At 41.7% G+C, this 24,990-nt stretch overlaps 1 protein-coding gene across 1 annotated transcript in view; it reads left to right on the top strand.

Moving 5' to 3' along the window:
* Nucleotides 1–24,990, top strand: part of LPCAT2 (lysophosphatidylcholine acyltransferase 2) — a gene marked incomplete at its 5' end in the record, with an annotated part of 226,525 nt that overhangs the window by 117,098 nt on the left and 84,437 nt on the right. The window contains 4 exons of the mRNA XM_082270732.1: nt 3,796–3,856; nt 13,513–13,571; nt 18,743–18,777; nt 21,620–21,674. Coding sequence (XP_082126858.1) covers nt 3,796–3,856; nt 13,513–13,571; nt 18,743–18,777; nt 21,620–21,674 — 210 coding nt within the window. The remainder of the gene's footprint in view (nt 1–3,795; nt 3,857–13,512; nt 13,572–18,742; nt 18,778–21,619; nt 21,675–24,990) is intronic.

Below are 24,990 nucleotides of genomic sequence, written 5' to 3'. Positions count from 1 at the left end.
GATATTTTCTGTTTCCCTAGAGGTGCACCGTAGACATGTTAAAGATGTGCTATGTCGGCTGCGCCAGCATGGACTCTATGCTGGCAGAGCCTCTAGCTGCATCATTAGCTGAAACATGCCCCTTCCGGCTCCGCGGAGGAAATTAAATTCAGCCCCGGTCACTTTCTGAATAAGGCCATCTAAGTATTCATGGTAGGGCTTTGGAACCACTTGGCACAATTCTGCGTCTGAGTCAACGCACAACAAGGTAGTTGATGATAGAATTGACGCTGTTATGCAATGTTCTTGGCAATATGGTGACAAAAACTGGACATTTCCAGAGTTCCAATCAATCTGAGGGTTGTGTGCCTGTAGCCAGGGTAGGCCCAAGATGACAGGAAATAACGGTGAAGAAATTGCGTCAAGACGCAGTAGTTCCTGATGGTTATTGGAAGTGATGGTCAGGATGGGTGGGGTCTCTTTGGTTACAAGTCCTGATTTAATGCAAGACCCATCAGCCAGGAACACGGTGAGGCCTTGTCCTCTGGTTTGCAGTGGAATGCATTGTTGAGCTGCGAAGGACAGGTCGATGAAACAGCTACAAGCTCCTGAATCAATAATAGCGGTCACGGACACAGTCCTTCCAGGAAGCCGGAAAGAGATGGGCAGAGCTATGTGAGCTGAGCTGGCAGGTAACGGTGGCTGGTTAACTGAAGAAACGGAGAGACACTTACGCCACTTAGCTGGGCAGGTGCGCACATAGTGACCGGCTTCTCCGCAGTACAAGCAAAGGTTATTTACACGTCAGCGTTGACGTTCTTCTGGAGTCAATGAAGGGCGGATCAGACCTGATTGCATGGGTTCAGGTGATTCTGCAGCAGGTGGAGCAGAATTTCCGAAGACTGGGTTGGAAGGGACAGAATTCCTATGTAACATCCATTCCGGGCGGAACTGTTGTGTAGATCTTTCAGATCTGCGTTCACGTAAGCGGGATCAATCTGAATTGAAAGAGTAATTAACCCTTCCAGGGAACTTGGCACTCCAACCCGGGCAAGCTCATCCTTAAGACTTTCTGAGAGACCCAAACGAAACTTGTGACGCAGGGCTGCATCGTTCTAAGCGGTATCTGCGCTCCAGCGTCGAAAGTCAGTGATGTAGTCTTCAACTGCTCTGCGGCCTTGCTGGAGAGCATGTAGAGCTGCCTCAACGGTGGTGGTCCGCTGTGGGTCGTCCTATAGCCGTGACATGACGTCAAAGAATAATTGCATGGTATTGAGTTGTGCGTTATTCTCTTCTAACAACTGGTGGGCCCAGGACTGTGGTTCATCTTGAAGCAGAGAGATGATGAATCCTACCTTAGTGGATTCCAGGGAAAAAGTCAGTGGCTGCAGAGCAAAGTAAAGTTGACATGCGTTTCGGAACGCTCTAAACTTACTCCGGTCACCGGAAAACCTCTCAGGGGTTGGTACTTGAGGTTCAGAGGATAACATCATTACTGTAGGATTGGTTACAGTCCCAGCTTGAATACCAGATGCGGCAGAGGTGGGAACTGAGGCAGGGATAGTTGGTGGTGTAGTCCAGGACAGAACACGTTCCTCCAGATGAACATATCCTTCCTGTAGCGTCTTAACTGCTTGAGAAAGCACAGCGAGGTGCTGACAGATTTCATCCACTGGAGAGGTTCCTCTTGCAGGCTCAGTCATGGCTGTTTGGTACTGTCACGTACCTGGTAGGTGAGCCTGACGTGTAGAGGAGGGCCTCTCGTACAACTCCGGCTCGTGGGCCTCTGATAGTGAGACAGCAGCCACAGAAGCACGGTGACGTAGGAGTGCCTGCAATCAGTCCAGTAGTAGCGTGGCCGCAGTGAGTGGGCTGGTATGAGACTGCTGGAAGTGAGCTTGCTGTGCTGGAGTTGTAGCAGGCCGGATGAGCAGGGTGCAGGGTCAAACAAGCTGGGTAGGTAATGGTCGGGCAGGAAGGACATAGACGATAGGCAGCAGAGTAATCGGGTCACAAGCCGGGTTCGTTACCAGGAGAGCAGCAATGCAGGATCAACAGGCAGAAGCGAAATCCAGAAGACAAGCCAGGGTCAGGGTAGGAAGCAGACAAGCACAGGTTAGGGACAACAAGCCGGATCAAGATCAGAGGTCACAGGAAGTCAGGAACAGTACACAGGAAGCTGCAGACCAAACAGCAATGAATCCATGCAGAGAGTCAGTTTAAATAGCCAGCTTGGCGCCATCTAATGGCGGAAAGTTCTAACTACCTTATGGACTTCTCTGACATTATCAGTGCTGCCTAGCGGTGCCCATCCATGCTGCCTATCAGTGTCTTTTAGTTCTGCCTATCAGTGCTTTTCAGTACCCCCTTTCAGTGCCCACCAGTGCTGCCAATTAGTGCCTCCTCCTCAGTGCTGCCTAGCAGTGCCCTTCCGTGCTGCCTATCAGTGTCATACAGTTTCACCTATCAGTGCCCTTCAGTAACGCTTATCAGTGCCCATCAGTGCTGCCTATCAGTATCCATCAGTGCTGCCTCATCAGTGCCCATTAGGCAGGAAAAATTACCTGTTTGCTAAATATAACTAATTATAACAAACTATGAAAATCGTTTTTTTTTCTTTATCTACATTTTCTGTCTTTTTTTTTTTTTTTCATTTATTTAGCAAAAAATCTAAAACCCAGTGGCGAATAAATACCACCAGAAGAAATCTCTTATTTGTGTGAAAAAAATGATAATTCATATAGGTACAGTGTAGCAATAGTCATTCAAAGTGTGACCACGCTGAAAATTTGGCCGGGGCAGGAAGGTGGTAAAAGTGCCCAGTAGCTAAGTGGTTAAACACGACCGGCCTGGATTCTCCACCTCTCCCAGCACACTCAGTGTGCTCCAGCGCTGCTAGTAAAAAATATGTCTATGGGGTAGATGCAGCGCTTCCCGCTGCCACTGACAAGTGATGGCCAGATGGGAGCTCTTTGCCCAAATTCCCTCTGGGAGAGATGCCAGCTGCAGGAATTAATTCTGATAGAGGTGAAGGAAAAATCCATGCCGACGGTGTATCAACTTAGAGACACTGTATGTATTTAGTGACAGGTGGATATGTATGGGGAGGTAAGTTGGGGTTTTGTAAGATGTCAGGAGGAACTTGTGTGCAGGGACTTGAGGAGGGGAAGAGTGCAGTGTCTGCAGAGGGGTGGGAGGCCAGTACTACTGCTCTGTGCCTGTAGCCAGCGTAAATTGCTCCATGCATGCCACTGCCCAGTGGCCTCTGTAGTGCTGGAGCAATGACTTAGGACTTGTTCACAATATATACTTTCCTACCATCTGTACTCCTCTCCCAGCACATACTACCCACCATCATACACTCCCTACCCCTCTCTCTGTATATACTAGCCACTGCTATACACTCCTCACTCCTCTCTGTACATAATACCCACCACCATACAGTCTGCACTCCTCTCCCTGCACATACTACCCACCGACATACACTCCTCTCCTTGCACATATTACCCACCGCTATACACTCCACCCTCCTCTCCTACACTCTGTATCCCTCTCCCTGTACATACTACCCACTGCCATACACTCCATACCCCTCTCCCTGCAAATACTACCCACCTCCATACACTCTAAACCCTTCTCCCTGCACAAGCTACCCACTGCCATACACACCGCACCCCTCAGCTGCATATACTTCACTTCCACCACCATTCTGTCTGCACTCCTCTCCTAGGACTGCACAAGTCCTATTGCTGTGTGCATGCATAATTGCTGTTAACTTCAATGACCCCCTCTTCTTCTTTTTTTTTTTTTTATCAGGTTCTGATTTTTCCAGAAGGTACCTGTACAAATCGTTCCTGTGTAATATCATTCAAGCCAGGTAAGTTTTGGAAATAGAGCTGCAGTTTATTGAATAACTTAAACTGTGTGACTTTCTAAAAACGTTGGTGTTCAAAAGAATGTTTTCTTCGCTTCAATCTAAATTTATTAGGAACTTTTTTAAAAAAACAAAATTGTGTTACAACAAATGGTATACACATACAGGTAAAAAAAAAAAAAGAATTTTCACAAGTCAATAAAAAATACTGCATTTGTAATAGTTTACATAATATGACATATAAAAATCCCCTGGGAACCATTAAATGTGCATAATAGGGACTGTTACTAATGCTGGTAAAAAGGATGGGCCAATACAGAAACCTAGCTATAACTAAAAAAAGAAAATAAACACATCATTGTCTCATAATATCAGGAAAGTTAGTATGCAACAGATTAAGGAGGTTTCACATTTCAGATGACTTCCTAATCAACCCCAAAGAGAGCCATGTTTGGTGACATTGTTCAGAAGGGACTCCATTCTCTCAATATAATCCATCTGTGCAACCCACTCAACCAGAGGGGGAGCATGTGCCATTTGCCTATGGGACCAGGTAAGATAGATAGCATTGATAGCATTGGCTCAGTGATTTGAGCCATATTGGGGTGTTCACGTATATTTGTTCACATATATTTTTAACTGAACACCCCAATATAATAACAGTAGTAAAAAGCCGCAAAATCAAATCCCAAAAATTATGAATTAATGGGCATTCCCACCAAATGTGTAAGATGGATGCCCTTTGGCAGAAAAACAGCGCCAACATATATCCAAATACATCTGGTGAAGCACTAATACCAATGAGAGGGAAGCTTAAAGTTTGTCTCATGAGCCTTACTTGCCTATGACCAACCGTGGGTAAGGGGGAAGGATTTTACCCACTCCTCTGGTGTAATTTGAAAGTTCAGATCTAATGCCCATTTAGTTGTAAATTCTGGAAAATATGGATGAAGTTTAATGAGAAGGACCTTATATACCACTGAAAGAACATGGTCAGGTGTCGATTGCCGGTATTCCAACCAGTGTGTGATTAAATGCTGCTGTATAGAGATTACATTTGACAAAGGCTGAAGATTTCCCTGACAAAGGATTTGGGATAATCGGCGTTGCTACTTCTTATTCCAAGACAGAAATCGTGTACGTACCACCACAGGGGCCACTTTAGAGGAGAGCCCCAGTTGAGATTGTAATTTGTTTCAGATTCTCCAAAAATGAGATGGAAAAAAAGGCAAAGAGGTGGATGGACCACGGAAAGGTAAATCTATCCAAGGAACTGCCTGAAGATCATGTAGAGCAATGAACTGTTTTATAAGGACCCATTGCTTGGAATGGGAGTGTTGAAACCAATTCACCAACCTGGTTAAAACTGCTGTGACATGGTAATAGTAAAGGCCCCGTGCACCTACACCTCCTTTTGTTTTGGGAAGGGACAGAATTGTTCTATGTAATCTAGGTCATTTACCTCTCCAAATGAACCTTGTAAAAGCAGATTGCAGAGCGACAAAAAAGGTGTGGGGAACCACAATAGTAATAGTTTGGAAAAGATAAAGAAAACGAGGTACTATGTCCATTTTTAAGTTATTAATCCTCCCAGACCACGAATATAGAGCACGATCATACTTTTTAGCTTAGCTGGCCAGGGTATTCTCAATCTTAGCCATATTGTATTAACAGATGCAGAGAAATTGACCCTGGATAGAGGATTGAAGTTTGTCCCCCGTAAAAAACTCCATAAATTTGATACATTTATTGATGTACATAAATATATTTGAAAATTAAATGTACAGAGACATTTCATTGCTAACCCCATAAGAACAAGATTGACGATGGAAATTGGGGGCGCTGTCTATTCAGGCCTCTCAAATCCATCATTATTTATTCCTCCATGTCCCATGGCCCCTCCATTAATGTTTTTAGAGATTTGGTTTTAAAAGATTTAGAGAAGTTATCACTTATAAATATACGTGAACACCCCAATTTAAGATTAGATTTGAAACAATTATGTGAAAGAAAAAAAAGTTTTTTTCGTCCTGCTGACAAAGGCGGGGGGATTATAATGTTGGATAAAACCGATTATCTAAACGAAATGTCTAGAATACTAAGTGATGGTGAGACTTACAGCCAATTATCCCATGACCCTACTACTCGTTACAAGAGAGAATTGGCTAAGTTGGTGGATAAAGTTTTTGACCGAGGCATTATCGACAAAAAAAAGAGATCTTATTTGGTACCTGTTGCCCCTAGGATCCCTGTAACACACTATCTCCTGAAGGTGCATAAGAATCCCATTTGTCCCATGGACGTCCCATAGCAAGTGGGATATATTTCGTCACTGTCCATATAGGATGTATAGATTTCTACTTGCAACCCCTGGGTAGAAAGACACCTTCATACTTGAGAGATACCAAAGATACTATCAGATTATTGGAGAGCATAGAATATCAAGGCAGCTGCTATTAGCTACTGCGGATGTGGCTGCCCTCTTTACATGCATACCTCACCATCTGGAATTGATGGCAAATACTACTTATCTAGGGACGATACTCTCCCCCTGGTCTAACAAGATCATGGAACTTTTGGAGTTTGCGACCAAACATAATTACTTTTGGTTTAAGAATGTTTTTTATTTACAACAGAAGGAAGTTGCCATGGGAGCCAAACTCGCCCCCAGTTTGGCGAATTTGTTTATGGCCAAATGGGAGGAGGATGTCGTCTATGCCCGGGAGAGGCCCAAAATGGTCCTTTGGGCTAGGTACATAGATGACATCCTCCTCCTTTTGGAATGGTAACCTTGATTCTCTCTAAATTATGAGGCAAGTAGTAAAAAAATAAATTTTCTTGAGATAGCGATTATTAACCACCAATTAGAAATTAAGACCCATTTCAAACCCATTGACCGTAATGGTTACATTCCGATGGATAGTTGCCATCATAAGGCTTGGTTAAAATCTGTCCCTTCTAGCAAATTGTTACGATTGCGATGCAGTTGTACCAATATTACTTAGAAAAAGGTTATAATGGAGAAGTTATCGATACAGGAATACAAAAGGTGTCCACTCTGGATAAGAGTACTCTCTTGGAAGACAAGCCACACCAAACTAACGATAATAAATTCAAACAGTCCTTCTTTACCTCCTTTTCTACCCAACATAAACAAATTAAGAACATCCTGAATAAAAATTGGGATGTTCTTAAAAATGATCGTATATTAGGTCCAACTCTCCCTGAATGTGCTAAGAGTTATTTTTAGGGGACTACCTTCACTGCAGGGCAGGTCTGCACCAAATGTGATTAACCCCCTGCCTCATCTGTCTAATCAGATTCTGAATCTGACTCGGCCGCTGCGGACATGGGTCAGCCTGCTGGGTCTGCAACCACGCGCCTGGAATCCTCTGATAGGATGATTCCTCCATGTCTGCAACCGCGTACAAAAAGGTGCTGGTGGAAGCACTGATTGTATCTGTGCGTGAGACCTTGAAGATGAAGGCTGCAGCTGCGATGGATCCAAGGTTCCCTTTGGCACTCACAAGACATCCAGAGCAGCTAAGGTGTTTCCTTTCCTCTCCTATTTTTACAGAACTGTCGCTAATAAATGGGGATGACCAAAGGGCCCCCGTGAGGTCCTGAAGCGCTTTACTAGGCGTTGCCCCTATGAGGAGTCCCTCCTTAACAGGTGGATTTATCCACCGGTGGTGGACCCTCCGGTTTCCAGATTGAACAACCATGATTCCGGTTGAAGAGTCCCCGGCCTTTAAGCATCAGGCTGACAGAAAGGCAGAGGATGTGGCCCGAAATATGTACACTCTGGCTAGTTCGGTACTGAGGCCGATATTCACCATTGGCCTGGTGTCGCAAACACTGACCGAGTGGGCTAAGCTTTTACGCCGTGACCTGGAGGGAGAACAGCTCCCCCCTGCCTTTGCTGAGCTGGCGGATCAGCTGGTCCAGGGGTTTATCTGTCTGTTATGCCAAGTTTATCTGTGATGCTTCTTTGGATGTGGCTACCCTAGTAGCTCGGGGCTCTGTTTTGGTAGTGGTCCTTCGGCTTGTCTTTTGGCTCAAGTGCTGGTCTGTGGACCAGACTTCTAAAAAGGCCTTGACTGATCTTCCCTTTCAAGGAGATTGCCTGATACCCTGGATGACATCATAAAAGGTCTCACGGGGGGGGGGGGGGGAAGAGTACCTTTCTTCCACAGGCTACTAAGAGCAAGGAACCTTGTTATAGATGTGGGCCTTCCTTTTCGGCTCATAATAAGTTTTTTACTCCCTCAGGGTCGAATGACAAGGACTCAAAGCCTTTCAGGGCCTCCTCTGGAGGATCCAAATGAACCTGGTCTGGCAAGCCAAGAGCAGGCCTCTCCAGACCTGGGGACAAGGCTCCTTCTGTATGAAGGTGCGCCCTCATCCGTAATTCATGCTGCTTTAACTAAACACATGACACTGTTACAGTCAAAACTCTAGGACTGGTTTAAGTATTCGAGTTTCAAGTCACTTGATTTAGTTTTTTTTTTTTTTTTAATGTTCCAATATTGGTTCTTCTTTCCACCTCTCCCATAAGCTGAGAGTAACCAACCTTTACATATTTGATTTCATTTTTATTTCAGGTGCTTGGACCTTTCCTGGGATAGGAGCAAACCCCCAGGGTACTCCATCCACGTCTCTCTACCCTCCTAGATAGCCACTTTTCTCTTGCTAGTTTATGCGGTTTCACATTTTGGTGTAACAGCTTTGTCTATGATATTTGTTTATTGATTATGTCCTCAAAAAATCCTTACTCTTATTACAGGGTTGTGACCCAATTTATTGTGCTATTTAAACCTTTTGCTTTTATATTTTACAAATCTCAATAAAATTTACTTAAACAAAAAGGTTCACACTGTACTTGTATTTTTTTTTTTTTTATTGAACCTTTTTGTAATCACAAGGGGTGAGCAACATCCCTTGTGATAGCATGGGCCATGACAGGTCCTTTTTATCTAGAGATCTGGGATCTATTAGACCCCAGATCTCTCCTCTGCCCTCCAAAGCAGCTGATCAAACCAAGATCAGCTTTTTGGCTCCCTTACAGGATATCTGCAAATTACAAGCTGACCTCAATGCACGGTTTAATTGGGTGACTAAGTAGCAAATGAGGTTTACCACGTGATCACTTTTTCTTTGCATGTAACAATCAGTATTTTTGATAGAAAATATCTTAGAACCCCAAACATATATGTAGCGGGTGCCCCACATCTTCTGCAACCATGCCAAGCTGACCGAGGCTCTCACTGAAGGGAGAGTGCCTGCCAGCAGCTGCAAAGGAATTTCACCCCTCCCTCTCCTCCTCTCACTTTGCAGTGAGAGAAGGGAATTCAGACACTCAGTACCCTCCCCTGTTTCTCATTTTTAGAAGGAGCTAGCCAATCCAGGGAGGACTGAAGAACTGCAAAGAACTCTGGGACATGTAGTTCCTGACACAGGTGGCTCCATTCTAACCACTGGGGTCAGGACTACATGCCCCAACATTCTCTGGCAAGGAAGGAATGAAGGATACCATCTTGTCTGCTGAGGAGAAATCGGTCACCACGAGCCAGAAGACACTGGGCCCAGGGGAGAGGTGTTGCCTCCCGGGTCAGCCCACCATGTTGTTTCAGGCATCCATGGCAAGTTGGGGACATCCAGCCTGAGAGAGGGGGATCCAAGGTGGATATTCAAATGCACCTGCACAAACAGCACTGCAGGATTGGTGAGGGGGAAATTGCCCATCTGCAGGAAACAAGGACACTGCACACAGGCAGAGTTACTTCACTTTGCCCTAACTTGCCAGAACCTGGGTTATATTGAAGCCCTTTTAAGCCCTGTTAAGCAGTCACAGTATCTGCCTTGCTATCTGAATACTGTTAGCATACAACAATTTACACTTTGCCAAGTAGAACTTCTAAGTGCACCAACTAAAGTGGCTAGCCGAAGATACAAGGCCTCATCCTTCTTCCAAGGGACTGAAGTTACTGGTGCCATACGGGCACGCACACACATATTCAGGGCTCTGTATATGTAGTGTATGTGCAGTGTAGTCTGACTTAGGAGTTAAACCACTAAGCACTGAATTAGGTACAGTGTTTGTATTTGGGCCTGTGGTGTCAGAAGAGAGAGGTCTTGACATAAGAGAAAGTCATTCTGCTCTCCGCCTGCCTGGACTCATAGTGCCAATTTAAGTAGAGGCCAGCAAGCCAGTATAGAGTTCCCATCTTGTGATTTGTTGTTATTGAAGTGTTTGCCTCTGCTTTTGGGGTTATTAACAGTTGTGGAATCCCATGAAAGCAGCCTGATATAATATATTGAGTTATATTGCTCTTGATGTCAGTTATTGCTCTTCAGCTAATCCATTCAAGAATATACTGTTACTGTCTCCTATTTTTCCTATTTTTCCACAGAAACCTTAAAGTATAAAGACATTTCTGTGTTTTAGCATAACGTGTGTGTTTTCATTGGTCTTTGCACTTATACTATTGCCAGGTGTGCCAGAGGGGCTGAGATTGTTCTTGGGGTTGAGGGGCAAAGCACTATATATTTTATATATATATATATATATATATATATATATATATATATATATATATATATATTTATTTATTTTTTAAAGCAGAAGCCCTAGATAATAGATTGGTGAGTTTTTTGCATTTTTATGTCACACGGTATTTTTCACAGTGGTTTTTCAAACACATTTTTTTTTGGTAGATATACACATTTTAATTTTAATGCAAAAATCCCAATACATAACCCAATTTTTCTCTAAAATACGGTATAAAAGATGATGTTATGCTGAGTAAATAGATACCAAACATGTAAAAAAATTGCGCACACCTGTGCAGCGGCGACATGCAAGTAAAATTTTACTATTCATAGGCAACATTTTAAAAGTCTTTACAGGTTACCACTTTGGATTATACAGCAGGTCCAGTGCTATAATTACTGCCCATGATCTGACATTCACTGTGATACCTCACATGTGTGTGACCATCACTGTTTGCGTGTGGGACCAACTTGTACATTCGCATGTAAGACCCCAGATCCCTCCTCTGCCCGTAAAAGTATTTGATCACACAAAGATCAGTGGGATGGGACAGCCTGATCAATCCTTGGAAGGCGGCAGGAGGGGGGAGACACCCCCTCCTGCTGCTTGTAAAAGCAATCCAGCGGCTAGTTCTGGTAGATCATAGGCTTAATTTTTGAATGCAATGCCAAGCTACTATTTCCAAAGCAAGCAAAATCGTTTCTTGTATTAAGAGATATGAACTTCAGAGAAAGAGACATCCTTTTGGCCTTGTACAAATTATTAATAGGACCTCATCTGGAATATGCAGTTTAGATTTGGCACCAGCTCACAAAAATATTTTGGGGAACTGGAAAAAGTGCAGGGAAGGACAATCAAAACCGGAGGCATGGAGGAGCTCAGTTATAAAGAGAGATTAGCTGAACTTAATGTATTCTCTATTGAGAAGAGGAAATAAAGGGGGGATATGATCAACATGTATAAACACATACTGTAAGTGGTTTTTATAGTGAATTTGGTATTAGTCACTTTAAGGTCATCACAGAGGACGAGGAGGCACCATTTACATCTGGAGTAAAAGAGGCTTCTTCACAGTAAGAGCTGTGAAAATATGGTATAGACTCTCTCAAGAGCTGGTTCTGGCCAGCTCAGTAGATTGTTTCAAAAAAGGCCTGATTTCTTTCCTAAATGCACATAACATAATTGGATACTAATATTTATAGGTAAATTTGATCCAGGGAATATCCAATTGCCTCTTGGGGGAACAGGAAGGATTTTTTTCCCCCCGTTGGAGCAATTTGGATCATGCTTTATTTTTAATTTTCTTTTGCCTTCCTCTGCATCAACTGTGGTTATAGTATAGTGTATATGGGGGGTTTGAATTTGTGTGTGTGTTTTTTTTTTTGTGTGTTGAACTGGATAGACTTGTGCCTTTCTTTCAATCAGAGTAACTATGTCAAATCTACAAGCTTGTATTGGCTTGTAAACAAGCGAACCAAAACTGGGAGTGCCAAAATCCTTCTGTTCCTCCCACTATTCACGGTGTATCTGATGTGGCTGGGTGCATCGGTTCTTAGCTCCTGAGTAAATGAACTCAGTTTTCCTTTACTGAAAAACCCCAGAGTTATAGTTGGGGGTAAGTAACCATATCAAGGTAATTGTGTTCAGTGCCTGAAAGGAGATAAAGTGTACTTAAACCCAAGAAAAAAATATTTATATTTGGTAGCTTACCAGTCTTTTGTGTCATTAGTTTTCTTTTCCATTTTTTTTCTTCATTTTTGTCTGGCAATCCTGACACTTTCGGTTTAAAGCCCCGTACACACGTACCGATCGTCGGCATACAAACGTTCGTCTTTTCTCCCCGGGATGTCGGTGTCTGTTGAAAAGTGCAAAGACTGCCCAAGAATTTTGTCCGCCGACTGCAGAAGTGATGTCATGTAATGGTTAACTTTCCCTGTGTTTTTTCTTTTCTGAGCATGCCCAGTCTTGCAAATCTGCGGTCTGTCGGCAGAATTCTGTACTGACTGGCGAACAATCGTCCGTTCTGGTGTCGGCATACAAAAATTTTCATGTTTGCAAGAAAGACTCTTGTCCGCAGAATGTGCGCAGACAGCTGTCGGAGGCACCATACTAACAAGCGTACAATCAGCAGATCTTTCGTCCGCCGATGTTTGTATGACGACGATCGGTACGTGTGTACGGGGCTTTAGGATGGCAATATATGATGTACTTTCTGTTCTAGGATTACAATTTCCTCTCATTGTATTTTATATATGAAGGGACAATATTGTCACCCTAAGTTGCTTGATTCTGATTTAGGCTAAAGAATACCCTCGTCTTTGCTCATCTCTTAAACATGTGGGGAGGTGCTCTGCAGTTCATAGGTATTATGGTATATTGACATATTTAAATGCTTGAGCAAACCTTGCATGGTGCTGACCAGGGTTTGCCTACATCTGCTCATCCCCAACCTGAACAGACCTAAAAGGAGTCCTTGGGATTTCAGTGCAGCAGAGGAATTGTGTTTTCAACTAATTTCAAGAGGTTTCAAGCTCACTTGGTTTCTGGGAGGATCAGCAGGTATTTTGCACTTTTTGAACAGATATGAAAAAATGCTTTTGTATGTAACAGGGCAAAAGGGAACAACTAACTATAGTAATTATAACTATAGTAATTATAACTATAGTAATGAAGAATAATATTTTGGTATAGTCCCAGTCTGTTTCCTGTGTCCAGAATTTGGTATATGAAGGACCAATCACAGTGCAGAAGCTTACCAGAATTATTTGTTCAGTTCCACAGGTTACATGTTTTTAAATCCCACAGGTGGAAACAACAGACCAAAGACTATAGAGAGTTTTGTTCTTTCAACTCTCATGGTATGGCGTATAACAACAAAAATTAAACTTGAATACATTTAATTAAAAAAATATATATATTTTATATACTGGTGAATGGGCAGTGTTATGTGTTTTTAAAACTAGTGAGTGATTTTTTTTTTTTAGCTATAGTTAATGTGATGGGGTAAAAGGTCCAAATTCTATTCACAGGAACATGTGAAATATTTGTTATATGTTAATAAATTCTGCTTTAATGTTTAATGTTAATATTCACTCTTATTGCTTAGGTGCTTTTTATCCGGCAGTCCCTGTTCAACCCATTATCCTTCGATACCCAAATACTCTGGTATGTATTTTAATAGACTTTTAATACAACCACTATTAATAGCTCTCACAGGGATCGCTATTGCTATGCCAATTGGATTTATTATCAATTAAACATATGCACATTAGCTAATTAGAAAAAAGTAATTTTTCATTATGATAACAATTCTGGTATAAAATCCAACACCAGTTTAATTAGTGTGCACTGTCTCTTCCTCATATCTCCCAACAATCTGATATTGTGGTATATACTGCAAACCTAACTGCAGCATTTTATAAAAAGCATGTGGCATTTCTTGTATGTATCAGAGAACCTTTCTTCACTATGGCAGCCAGTGAAAAAAAATGAACTTGTAGTGAAAGTCTCGGTCAGAAGATCCAGCCATTTCGTCAACGAGGATTAGTATAGCAAAATAGTGACACATTTTTTTCTGGTAGAAGTTTTTAATCAATTTTCCAGTAAAAGGATATTTTTTACCCAGTATAAATATTCTCATTTCTAAGTTCAGTGAGAATGTTAGCATGTTACATAAAAATTAGTATTTATATAAAACTTTCCAGAAAAGGGGTTGTAACAAACTGGGAAAATTTTCAAGGTTAACTAGTCAGATTCCTTGTTTTAAGAATAAAATATGAAAAAATGGGTATTGAATAATGATGATTATGATTAACTTACCACTTTGATTTCCATTCTGAACATTTTATGAATGTGATATTGATGGGTTTGTTCTACAATATATCTATGCTAGAGATAATATATGATCTCAATTTCTTATCAAACATAATTTGGGGATGAAATATCTTTAATGAAGACTATATTCTAGACTACAGTAAAACGATTTTATTCTAAGAAAAAAAAAGAATGTAGAATAGTTAGGGTTCTAAAAAAAAAAATCAATTTCAGGTTACATATTAATAATGTTAATATAACAGGGATATGCTGAGGATTTTGCAGCTCTAATGTAACTTCTCCAGTTACTGCAAAATGTAATTAAGTTTGACAAGTGGCCTGTCACTTGGATGTACACAACAATGTCCACTGTGCCACCATTACCTGTCTCCCCCTACCCCTTAAATACAATGTAGATCTCTCATGAATGTACCTTGAGTAATGCCCCGTACACACGTGCAGATCGTCGGCCGAACGATCGGCCGTCTTTTGTCCCCGGGCTGTCGTGTCTGTTGAAAAGTGCAAAAGACTGCACAAGAATTTTGTCCGCCGACTACAGCCGACTGCAGAAGTGATGTCATGTGATGGTTAACTTTCCTTGTGTTTTTTTCTTTTCTGAGCATGCCCAGTCTTGCAAATCTGCTGTCTGTCGGCCGAATTCTGTATTGACTGGCGAACAATCGGCCGCTCTGGTGTCGGCATACAAAAATTTTAATGCTTGCACGACAGATTCTGTTTGGCCGAAAGTGCGCTGTCGGCTGTCGGAAGCATCATACTAACAAGCCTACAATCGGCCGATCGGTCGTCGACCGAAGCTTTTCGGCCGACAATCTGCACGTGTGTACGGGCCTTTACACAGCACTCGTATGACAACATGCAGGTAGAACTATCCTTTAAAGGGAACCACATATTGTACACGTTTTTCATAAAACCTTTGCTTTTCACCTCATTCATTGTGCATTGGTGGATCTGCATTTTTAAACATGTTTAACAACTTAGGCACTGTTGATATCAATATATACAATTGTGTTATGCTTTATATAGTCAGAAAAGACATACCCCCTTGCATCCTACAGAATCCACCTTTTTGGAATCTATTTTTATAGACAGGGAAAGGAAAGGCATTATCTCTATAATCTATACAACTCTGCTGTCTTATCTACAGGCTCCAGATCTTCTTCCCTGTAGAGAGAAGTGGGAGAGGGATGTCGGGCCCATTCGTGGGGAACAGTGGGAGCAGATACTGGCAACTGGTCCCTTGGTGTCGTTGTTTGTTACCCATAAATTGTCCCATCTCTTTGTGTTGCATCGCACCTATAGAACCCCAACTCAGCTTTACGCCTGGGGTAGAAGAGATACACCCATCTGCCCTAAGTGCCACATACACCCGGGTGATTTTTTCCATATGTTGTGGAAATGCCCAAAGTTGTTGAGATATTGGAGCACTATAATCTCTACTATTAATAATGTATATCAGGTACAACTTACGTTGAATCCGTTGACGTGCTTGTTGGGGAACTTAAACGAGGAACTGTATCACCCACATACTTGTTATAGCCCTGATCCGGTTATTATACTTTGCTAAAAACAAATATCTAGACTATGGCTCCCTCTGCATTCCCCTACTGGTACACAGTGGATCCAGTCCGTAAATTCTATTCTTGTTCATGAGAAGAACACTTACTATTGTAGAAGGTCCCCTAGGAAGTTGGAGAACATATGGCGGAGCTGGCTGGATACACCAGGAATAGCACCCCCCCAACTTGTTCTTGATAGATTATTACAACTCTGAATAAAATCCCACGGCAATTACAAATCCAGCGGTAATACAAAAGGATAACAGGTGATTGCGATCATTTGTTTTGATCTGAGATTGACAGAAAATAACTAGGACACTCTACTGTTTTATGGTTATACGTTTAATTTTAAAATATGATTGTGATTCCATAAGGTATTTGGTATTTTTCTCTATTATTTTTTATATGTATAAGGTTATGTGTTCTGTTGGTACTATGGACATTATTTTGACTTTATTATATGGAATTTACAACTTGTTTAGTGCCTTACTTGATTTCAAATGTACAGTCTGTATGATGTATTGCCTTACAATATCACTTTACAATAACATTTTCTTGATTAAAAAAAAAAAAAAAAAAAACATGTTTAAAGATCTGGAAGTGCTGAAATGATTTGGCACAACATATTGATGTCACCCTTGCATCGAAATTGTTGCATAAAATTCTTTTGGGGTCAACATATTTTAGTGGTAATTCCAAAACTATTTGTAAGGAATTTGATGATAGCAACTAGGCTGTTGCAATATGGGTTTGACTTGAACTACAATTCTAATGTATACACTGTTTTTAAGCAAAAATATACAAAATACAAAAACAGATGGTGTAAAGAATATAGTTAAGAAAAATTAAAATGGGATGGTGGGTACAGTATCTCACAAAAGGGAGTACACCTTTTACATTTTTGTAAAGATTTTATTATATCTTTTCATGTGACAACACTGGAGAAATTACACTTTGCTACAATGTAAAGTAGAGTGTAAAGCTTGCATAACAGTGTAAATTTGCTGTCCACTCAAAATAACTCACAGCCATTAATGTCTAAATTGCTGGCAAAAAAGTGAGTACACCCCTAAGTGAAAATGCTCAAATTGGGCTCAATTAGCCATTTTCCCTCCCCAGTGTCATGTGACTCATTAGTGTTACAAGGTCTCCGGTGTGAATGGGGAGCAGATGTGTTAAGTTTGGTGTTATCGCTATCACTCTCTCATACTGGTCACTGGAAGTTTAACATGGCATCTCATGGCAATGATCTCTCTGAGGATTTAAAAAAAAAAAAGAATTGTTGCTCTACATAAAGATGGCCTAGGCTATAAGAAGGTTACCAAGACCCTGAAACTAAGCTGCAGCATGATGGCCAAGACCATTCAGCGGTTTCACAGGAAAGGTTCCACTTAGAACAGGCCTCGCCATGGTCGACCGAAGAAGTTGAGAGCATGTGCTCAGCATCATATCCAAAGGTTGTCTTTGGGAAATAGAGGAATAAGTGCTGCCAGAATTGCTGCAGAGGTTGAAGGGGTGGGGGGTCAGCCTGTCAGTGCTCAGACCATAAGCTGCACACTGCATCAAATTGGTCTGCATGGCTGTCATCCCAGAAGGAAGCCTCTTCTAAAGATGACGCACAAGAAAGACCGCAAACAGTTGACTGCAGACAAGCAGACCCAGGACATGGATTACTGGAAACATGCCCTGTGGTCTGATGAGACCAAGATAAATTTATTTGGTTCAGATGCTGTCATGCGTGTGTGGCGGCAACCAGGCGAGGAGTACAAAGACAAGTGTGTCTTGCCTACAGTCAAGCATGGTTGTAAGAGTGTCATGGTCTGGGGATGCTTGAGTGCTGCCAGAACTGGGGAGCTACAGTTCATTGAGGGAACCATGAATGCCAACATGTACTGTGACATACTGAAGCAGAGCATGATCCCCTCCCTTCGGAGACTGGGCTGCAGTGCAGAATTCCAACATAACTACCCCAAACACACGTCCAAGACGACCTAAAGAAGCTGAGGGTAAAGGTGATGGACTGGCCAAGCATGTCTCCAGACCTAAACCCTATTGAGCATCTGTGGGGCATCCTCAAATGGAAGGTGGAGGAGCTCAAGGTCTCTAAAATCCACCAGCTCCATGATGTTGTCATGCAGGAGTGGAATAGGGCTCCAGTGGCAACCTGTGAAGCTTTGATGACTTCCATGCCCAAGAGGGTTAAGGCAGTGCTGGAAAATAAGGGTGGCCACACAAAATTCTGACACTTTGGGCCCAATTTGGACATTTGAACTTTGGAATGTACTCACTTTTGTTGCCAGCGGTTTAGACAATAATGGCTGTGTGTTGTTATTTTAAAGGAGATAGCAAATTGACACTTTTAAACAAGCTGTACACTCACTACTTTACATTGTAGCAAAGTGCCATTTGTTTAGTGTTGTCACATGAAAAGATATAATAAAATATTTACAAAAATGTGAGGGGTGTACTCACCTTTGTGATATTCTGTGCCGTCCCTTAACAGTCCCTAGATATTTTATTTGAGATATGGAGTTGGATCATTCATAAATTATCTAAACTCCACCTCAATCAGTATGCCCTGAATCCCTGAAAAAGCTGCCCCAACTGGTTTAGGTATAAAAACACAAATAAATACCACATAGATAAATTGCAGATAGATTTTAAGCATAAATGCTGCAGTACTGAAATGACCAGGTCCCTACTGAATCCAGCATACAGGAAGTATAGCTGTAGACAGTGACAGCACGAAATGGATTGCCATTCTCTTACTGGATCAAATAAAAAAACATTTTTTTTCACCAAAGTCTCTATCTTGTTCCCCAGAAAACAAGGAATACTAACAGATCTTGTTTTTTTAACATTACAGTCGGTTTGTTCTGTATATGGTAAAATTAATTTTATGTTTCTGTTTTTTTTTATATTTCATTACGTATTTGACTGCCTTAGGACACAGTTACCTGGACTTGGCAAGGATATACAGTGTAAGCATCAAATCTAGAAATAAATGATTAATTAACCATGTAAAAATGTAAGCAGTGAGCTATTTATTTGTATTGAGGAATTTTAGTAGTAACATTAGCATTGAGTGTGCTACTTCTATTATTTCTGATGGGCTCTTATTAGCTTCAAAGTCTTGTATTGTTTAGTCTATAGGCCAGGTGGGACCTGAGGAAGGAGGCTCCGCCTCCGAAACGCGTTGTCCGTAGTAACAGCAGAGGCAGTGCACCCGTGTCTTGAATCTCCCACCTCGCAGCTCCGTACAACTTGTGGCTCCGGCTTTGGCTGAGGCTCTCCTGAGGCGCCGTAGATTACGTTGGTATAGTGCGCAGGCGCACTAGAACCGGCATCCGGTGACCAGGCAACACAGGAAGTGAAGGAGAGCGGGGAAACAGCGGCGGCAGCCGCGAATGAGGAGACCGCAGAGTCACCATCTGGAGGGACGGGAGGAGCGAGTAGCTCCTGTTGGAATGCTGTAAAGCGATTGTCTTAAAGGAAAAGTGTGAGTGCAATTCCAATGTACTGTGTTGTTGTCCTTTATTAAAGCGTTATTGCCCGAGGTTGCGTGCGCTTTTCTTTACAGATTTGAAGAGAATTACGTGTCAGACTAAGAGAGCACATTAATAACATAAAAAAAGGGTTTTCACAGGCGCAGTTTGTCAAACCACTACAGACTTCATCACAATAGGGATCCGAGTAAATTAACATTTTGTGGTATTGACAAAATAGAAAAACATTGGAGGGGCACTAACATGAAAAAGGCCATCTGCCAGAATGAGACTAAATGGATCCATCAGCTCCGTAGCTGCTGGTTTGAATATAGAATTAGACATCAATTGTTTTATTAATGATTTTTAAAATGCATTTTTTGAGATTTATATATATATATATATATTTATATATATATATATATATATATATATATATATAACTTTTTTTGAAATTTTAATAGGCAATTTTTAATATATTATTATGTAATTTTTAGCATTATGGTTGAGGAATATAAGTCTATGAATTTTATATGTATATCATTTACTATTTATCCATTATTCTGTGTAATATTTTTAATGTAACAGATTGATTTGTTGACACGGTGTATGTGTGTCTCTTCATAAAGGCAGATAGATATCAAAATGATATTGACTCTGCACCGCAATACACATAGATCTAATACCGGCAAACAGACCCGCGCATGGAGTGTTTGCTGGCGGAGATGTTTATGTAGAGGGAACGCGTCTACATATGTAAGGGAAGGTTTTCACTGCCAGTAGTCTTTCCTCAGTCACAGTTCTCCCGTACATGCTCTAATGTGATTAATGCAAGCAAATTGACAACAGGAGCCATAATGACAACCACAATAAAACACATCCTGAAAAATGTCCACACTAGTCCTAATAAAATTTCCACAACAGAAGCCAGCCCCTGGAGCTCACCTGTGCATCCACATGGCTGTCTATCTATGAAGCAGGAGGAGCAGCCTGCGCCATTTTGGAGAACTGACTGTTCTTAGCAGCAGTGGAGGAGAGAATGAAGAAGCAGACTAACCCATGCAGCTCATCTCCTGCCATTGTGCTTCTCTTCCTTATACTGCTGCTTGCCCATGCTGAGCCCAGTTCTGTCACAAAGCCACGGTATAGAGTGGAGGGACCGGGAGCCGCTGCACAGCACGTCTCACCATTCCATTAACCAAGCCAGACCCATTCCAAACAGCATCTTTAAAGCAAAAGTTCAAGTAGCTTATATTTTTCCTTTCCTAGTTCCTCCTTTTTATCAATATAATAATGATATTTTTTAATAAAAGATTTACACTTTAATTACATATACATCTCTAAATGTGTGCAATACAGGGAGATTATGGCTGAGTTGGAGGACTGTCAGGGTGCTGGTTATAACTTTACTAAAAACATCACAGCACACTGCCTCAATACTCCTCTCAAGAACCATTAGCCTTGATGCATTCATTGGGCTTGCTCTTGGCAGCAGTTATAAAATATCACAATGCCTTCATGGGCAAGTTTAGTTCTGGAGATGTGTTTCTAGGAAGACTGAATTTGCATACAGACTGCCCTAAGCCATGCCCACATGTGATTCTGAGCTTCGGTGATTGAAAGTACTGAAATTCAATACATTTAAATGGACAAGCCATGGACTGGCGGGCTGGGTTGGATACTTATGGCCTTTCTCCGGCCAGAAATTGAGTTTGGATCTCTCTCTCATGCTGCAGCTTCTAATACACACTGTGTGAAGCTTACAGTGTGCAGTAAAATTAAAGTAAGCAATTGCAGTACAGGAGAGGAGTCTGTAAAACAGGAGCAAGACTTTGGTACTCACTATTGTAAAGCTTTACCCTATCAGCTGCCCTTACAAATCTGTGTGGTATTTCTATGTCACATATCCTCTATTGCAGGGATATGCACTGTGAACTGTGGCCCTCCAGCTGTTGCAGAACTACTAGTCCCATGAGGCATAGCAAGACTCTGACAGCCACAAGCAAGACACCCAGAGGCATGATGGGACTTGTAGTTTTGAAATAGCTGGAGGACCACGGTTTGCATATCCCTGCTCTAGTGGATTCTCTATATTTATAAAACGAGATCTATTTCTGTAGATTGGAAGTTTGGATGAAAACTAGGAAAGCAACTAACACATCAGGTTCAGCAATTTGCTAGATTTATTACTTCAGATCTGTAAAAAACTGTTGAGGAAAAAATCCTGCATCTGCCAACTAAAATTACTTTTGACAACACCAACCATTTAAATTACAGTATATGCACATAAAATACAGAAATGTTTTGTATTCCATTTTCTATTTTTTTTTTATTTTAGTGCAAAACTTTTGCTTATGACGGTTTGTCAGTTCTGCACCAACGTTGAAGTGGAGGTAAGACACAATACTTTATAGATTACAATTACGGGGCAGTAAGTATATTTGGTAACAGATTGTTTCAGTATGCATGCACAAAATATTTTTAACATTAAAACCAAAAACAAAAGCTAGCATGTCAAGACAACCATTTTCAGGTCACTACATTTTTTAAACCAGCCACTTTGTTACAAGCTAACCTAAAATGTATATTGCATTATAGTTCACAAACTCAAAATAAGCAAAGTTGTTGGTATCAAAAACAAATCATCATTGACGCATTGTTTCAACGCCATTGTTTCTCATTTTTAGGGACTGGCATAGTACCAGGGGTCAACGTCTTTACCCAAAAAACTTTCTGGAGCTCCCATAATCACTGGAGATGTGGCATTGGCAAACATTGACATACTTCCATTGGTCATGTTAAGTTCTTGAAATTCCACACACTTCTGTATTCCATTTATGTCCACAAGTGTCCCAAGGCAGTTCAGTAGTAAAACAGTTGAATAAATAGAAAATTGCCCATGCTAATATGATGATGTAGACCTTTAAATGTGCTTCAATCACATGAGTAGCATATCCAATACCTTCAAACAAAGGGCAAACTTTTCTCCAGCATCTTATTTCTCCTTCACTTGTAAATTGCCTAAGTGCTGTCTCAAGGTAAAATATTGGTATGGGCAGAATAAAAAAACATCACATATGGGATTAGAAATGCTCCTCAGAGGTGACGGGCTTCTCCCAGTCACCAACAAAACAAACTTTATGCAAACCTTTTCCTTTACTCTTACAACGCAATCTCCACATCCACATCTCTCTCAGGTTGGGCTTTGTCAGGCAAACCTGATTTCTTTTTATGAGGAGGAGAGCAATACCTTGGACAGAGGGGTGGCTGTAGACGTAGTATACTTGGATTTTGTAAGAACGTTTGGCACAGTTCCCCACCCACATCTAATGTGTTAGGTTAAGTCTACAGGCTTGAAAAAAAAAACAGTTTGTAAATGGATAGAAAACAGGCTAAAAGAAGGTATTCAGAGAGTAGTGGGTAATGATTCATACTCTGAATGGTCTAAGGTTATCAGTTCTGTACTCCAAGGTTTATTGTTGGGACCCTTACTTTTGAATATATTTATAAATTATATAGGGTTAAAAGTACCATTTCAGTGTTTGCAGATGACACCAAGCTATGCAGTGGAATAATGTCCTTACAGGATGTCTCCAAAAACAAGCTGACCTCAATACACTGTTTAATTAGACAACCCTGTGGCAAATTATGTTTTAATGTTGATAAATGTAAAGTTATGCACTTGGGGGCTAAAATTATGCATGCATCATATATACTAGGGGGAGTACAACTGGGGGGAATCAATGGTGAAGAAGGATCTGGGTGTTCTGGTAGATCATAAGCTTAATAATAGCATGGAATGTCAAGCTGCAGTTTTCCAAAGCAAGTAAAATCCTTTCTTATATTAAACCTTTTGCCACCAGACCCTGTGCTCCACTTTTAAACTCAGGTGGCCAAAACCTTTTTTTAGAGCCGGCGGTTGGATTTCTGGAGAACAACTGATGCGGCTCAGTAGCCCCCCCCCCTCCTCTCGCCACCTTCCGCCGCTCTTCCTGGGACTCCTGTCCTACCAGGAGACCCGAACATCCAGCCAGCACGTCACATTTCACTTACAGCTTTCAGAGTTTGTAAAAGACCCCCAAACCATATATTTTCTGAAAGCACATGACCCGTAGAATAGAAAAAAGTTCTACTGATTTTTAAGGTCAGGCAATATTTGTGCAAAAATTTAAAAAATCACCTTTTCCACTAAAAAAAACACTAAAATCCCTATTTGCACACATAAATACAGCATAACCCTTAAAGATACTTACTAAATTCTTAGTAAGGCCTTGTTTACATGGGGATTACGCCCCACGGGGAGCTGTGTTTACCTGAATGGGGATGCACAGGTATTCTGTGCAGGCAGTTCTATTCATGCCAATTGGGATGCAGTGGCTGCAAGTACAGATCTGTAATCTTTGCAGGTGTATGGCCCCAAACGCAGACAATGTGAGTTTGGGGACATACACCCACATGGATGTTAAGTTGGGAGCACTGGCTGTGTCCATGCGGCCGCTGCATCCCAGTTGATATGGATAGGACTGTCTGCACAGGAATGCATAGGACACCTGTGCATTCCCATTCAGCTGCTGTGTCCCAATTGACAAATGAGACTGCTTGCATAGGGATCCATGGAAAACCTGTGCATCCCTGTGCAGCTAAACCCTGCCTCACTGTAGTATGACCTGCATGAACGAGGTCTTAGGCCTTGTTTACACTGCAGTTGGGGGGCAGCAAAAATGCACAATTGAGCTGCGTTTCTGCTGCCCACCAACCACCCCCCATAAGCTGCAGGCAGCGGAGAGGGGTGTTTAAATGCTGCAGCCATGATGCTTCGCTTTGTGCCCGCTACACAGTTGACCCGACTTGTAGTGATGCCGCTGTTTGAACTCTGCAAAAGGACCTGCAACTGCGTCACACGGTTGCAGCACATTGATTGGCAAAAATGGGGTTAAAATAGGTGGTAAGGAGGCATTTAATTGCTTCCTCACTGCCTGTCAGTAGCTTCTAAAGCGCAAACTGAATGCAGATCAGGCTTCAGCGGCAAGGGCGGTTTAGATGCATGTCTAAATCTATGTCTAGATCTTGTTAGGTTTTTTATTTTTACTATTTTTTTTTTACACTTTTTTTTTTTTTTTACATTTTTTTTTTTTGTGTAGAGAGAAACTTAAGGGGTCTCTTTTTGACACCGAGAAAGGGGCTGAAGACCTTAATGCCCATCATTAGTAGCTATTATTTTGTTCAGCAGAGTCTGCTAAAGATTTCTGATATAAGTGTAAGGTCACTGAAGTGACCATGAGCTTATAACAGATGAGGAATGTAGGTCCGTATGGCATATAGACCTGGCCAGTTGCAAGCAGTGCTGTAGGTGCGTACGCCATGCGGTCCTGGCAGCAAAAGGGTAAAAGAGGTATGGACTGCAGAAAAAGGATATTGGAAAAGTGGAGAAAGTGCAGAGAAGGGCAACCAAACTGATAAGAGGCATGGAGGAGCTCAGCTGTTAGGAACAATTAGCTGAACTGAATTTTTTCTCTCTTGATGATACATTTGAAAAAAAGATTTGATCTGCACAAGTTTTATCATCATTTGAGGATTATGCTTAGAACCACTCTTTCTCTGAGGAGCTGGTAAAAGCTGGGACATGTAGTGTGCCAACTAGCCCCACGAGTTGATGGGCTAGAGCAGTAGTCTCTAAACTGTGGACCGAGAGCCTGATGTGGCCCTTTG

Source organism: Pelophylax lessonae (assembly GCF_965119305.1).
Source record: "Pelophylax lessonae genome assembly, chromosome: 10".
NCBI lineage: Eukaryota > Metazoa > Chordata > Amphibia > Anura > Ranidae > Pelophylax > Pelophylax lessonae.
The sequence above is the reverse complement of the archived record's forward strand: the minus strand, read 5'-3'. Positions and strand labels throughout refer to the sequence as shown.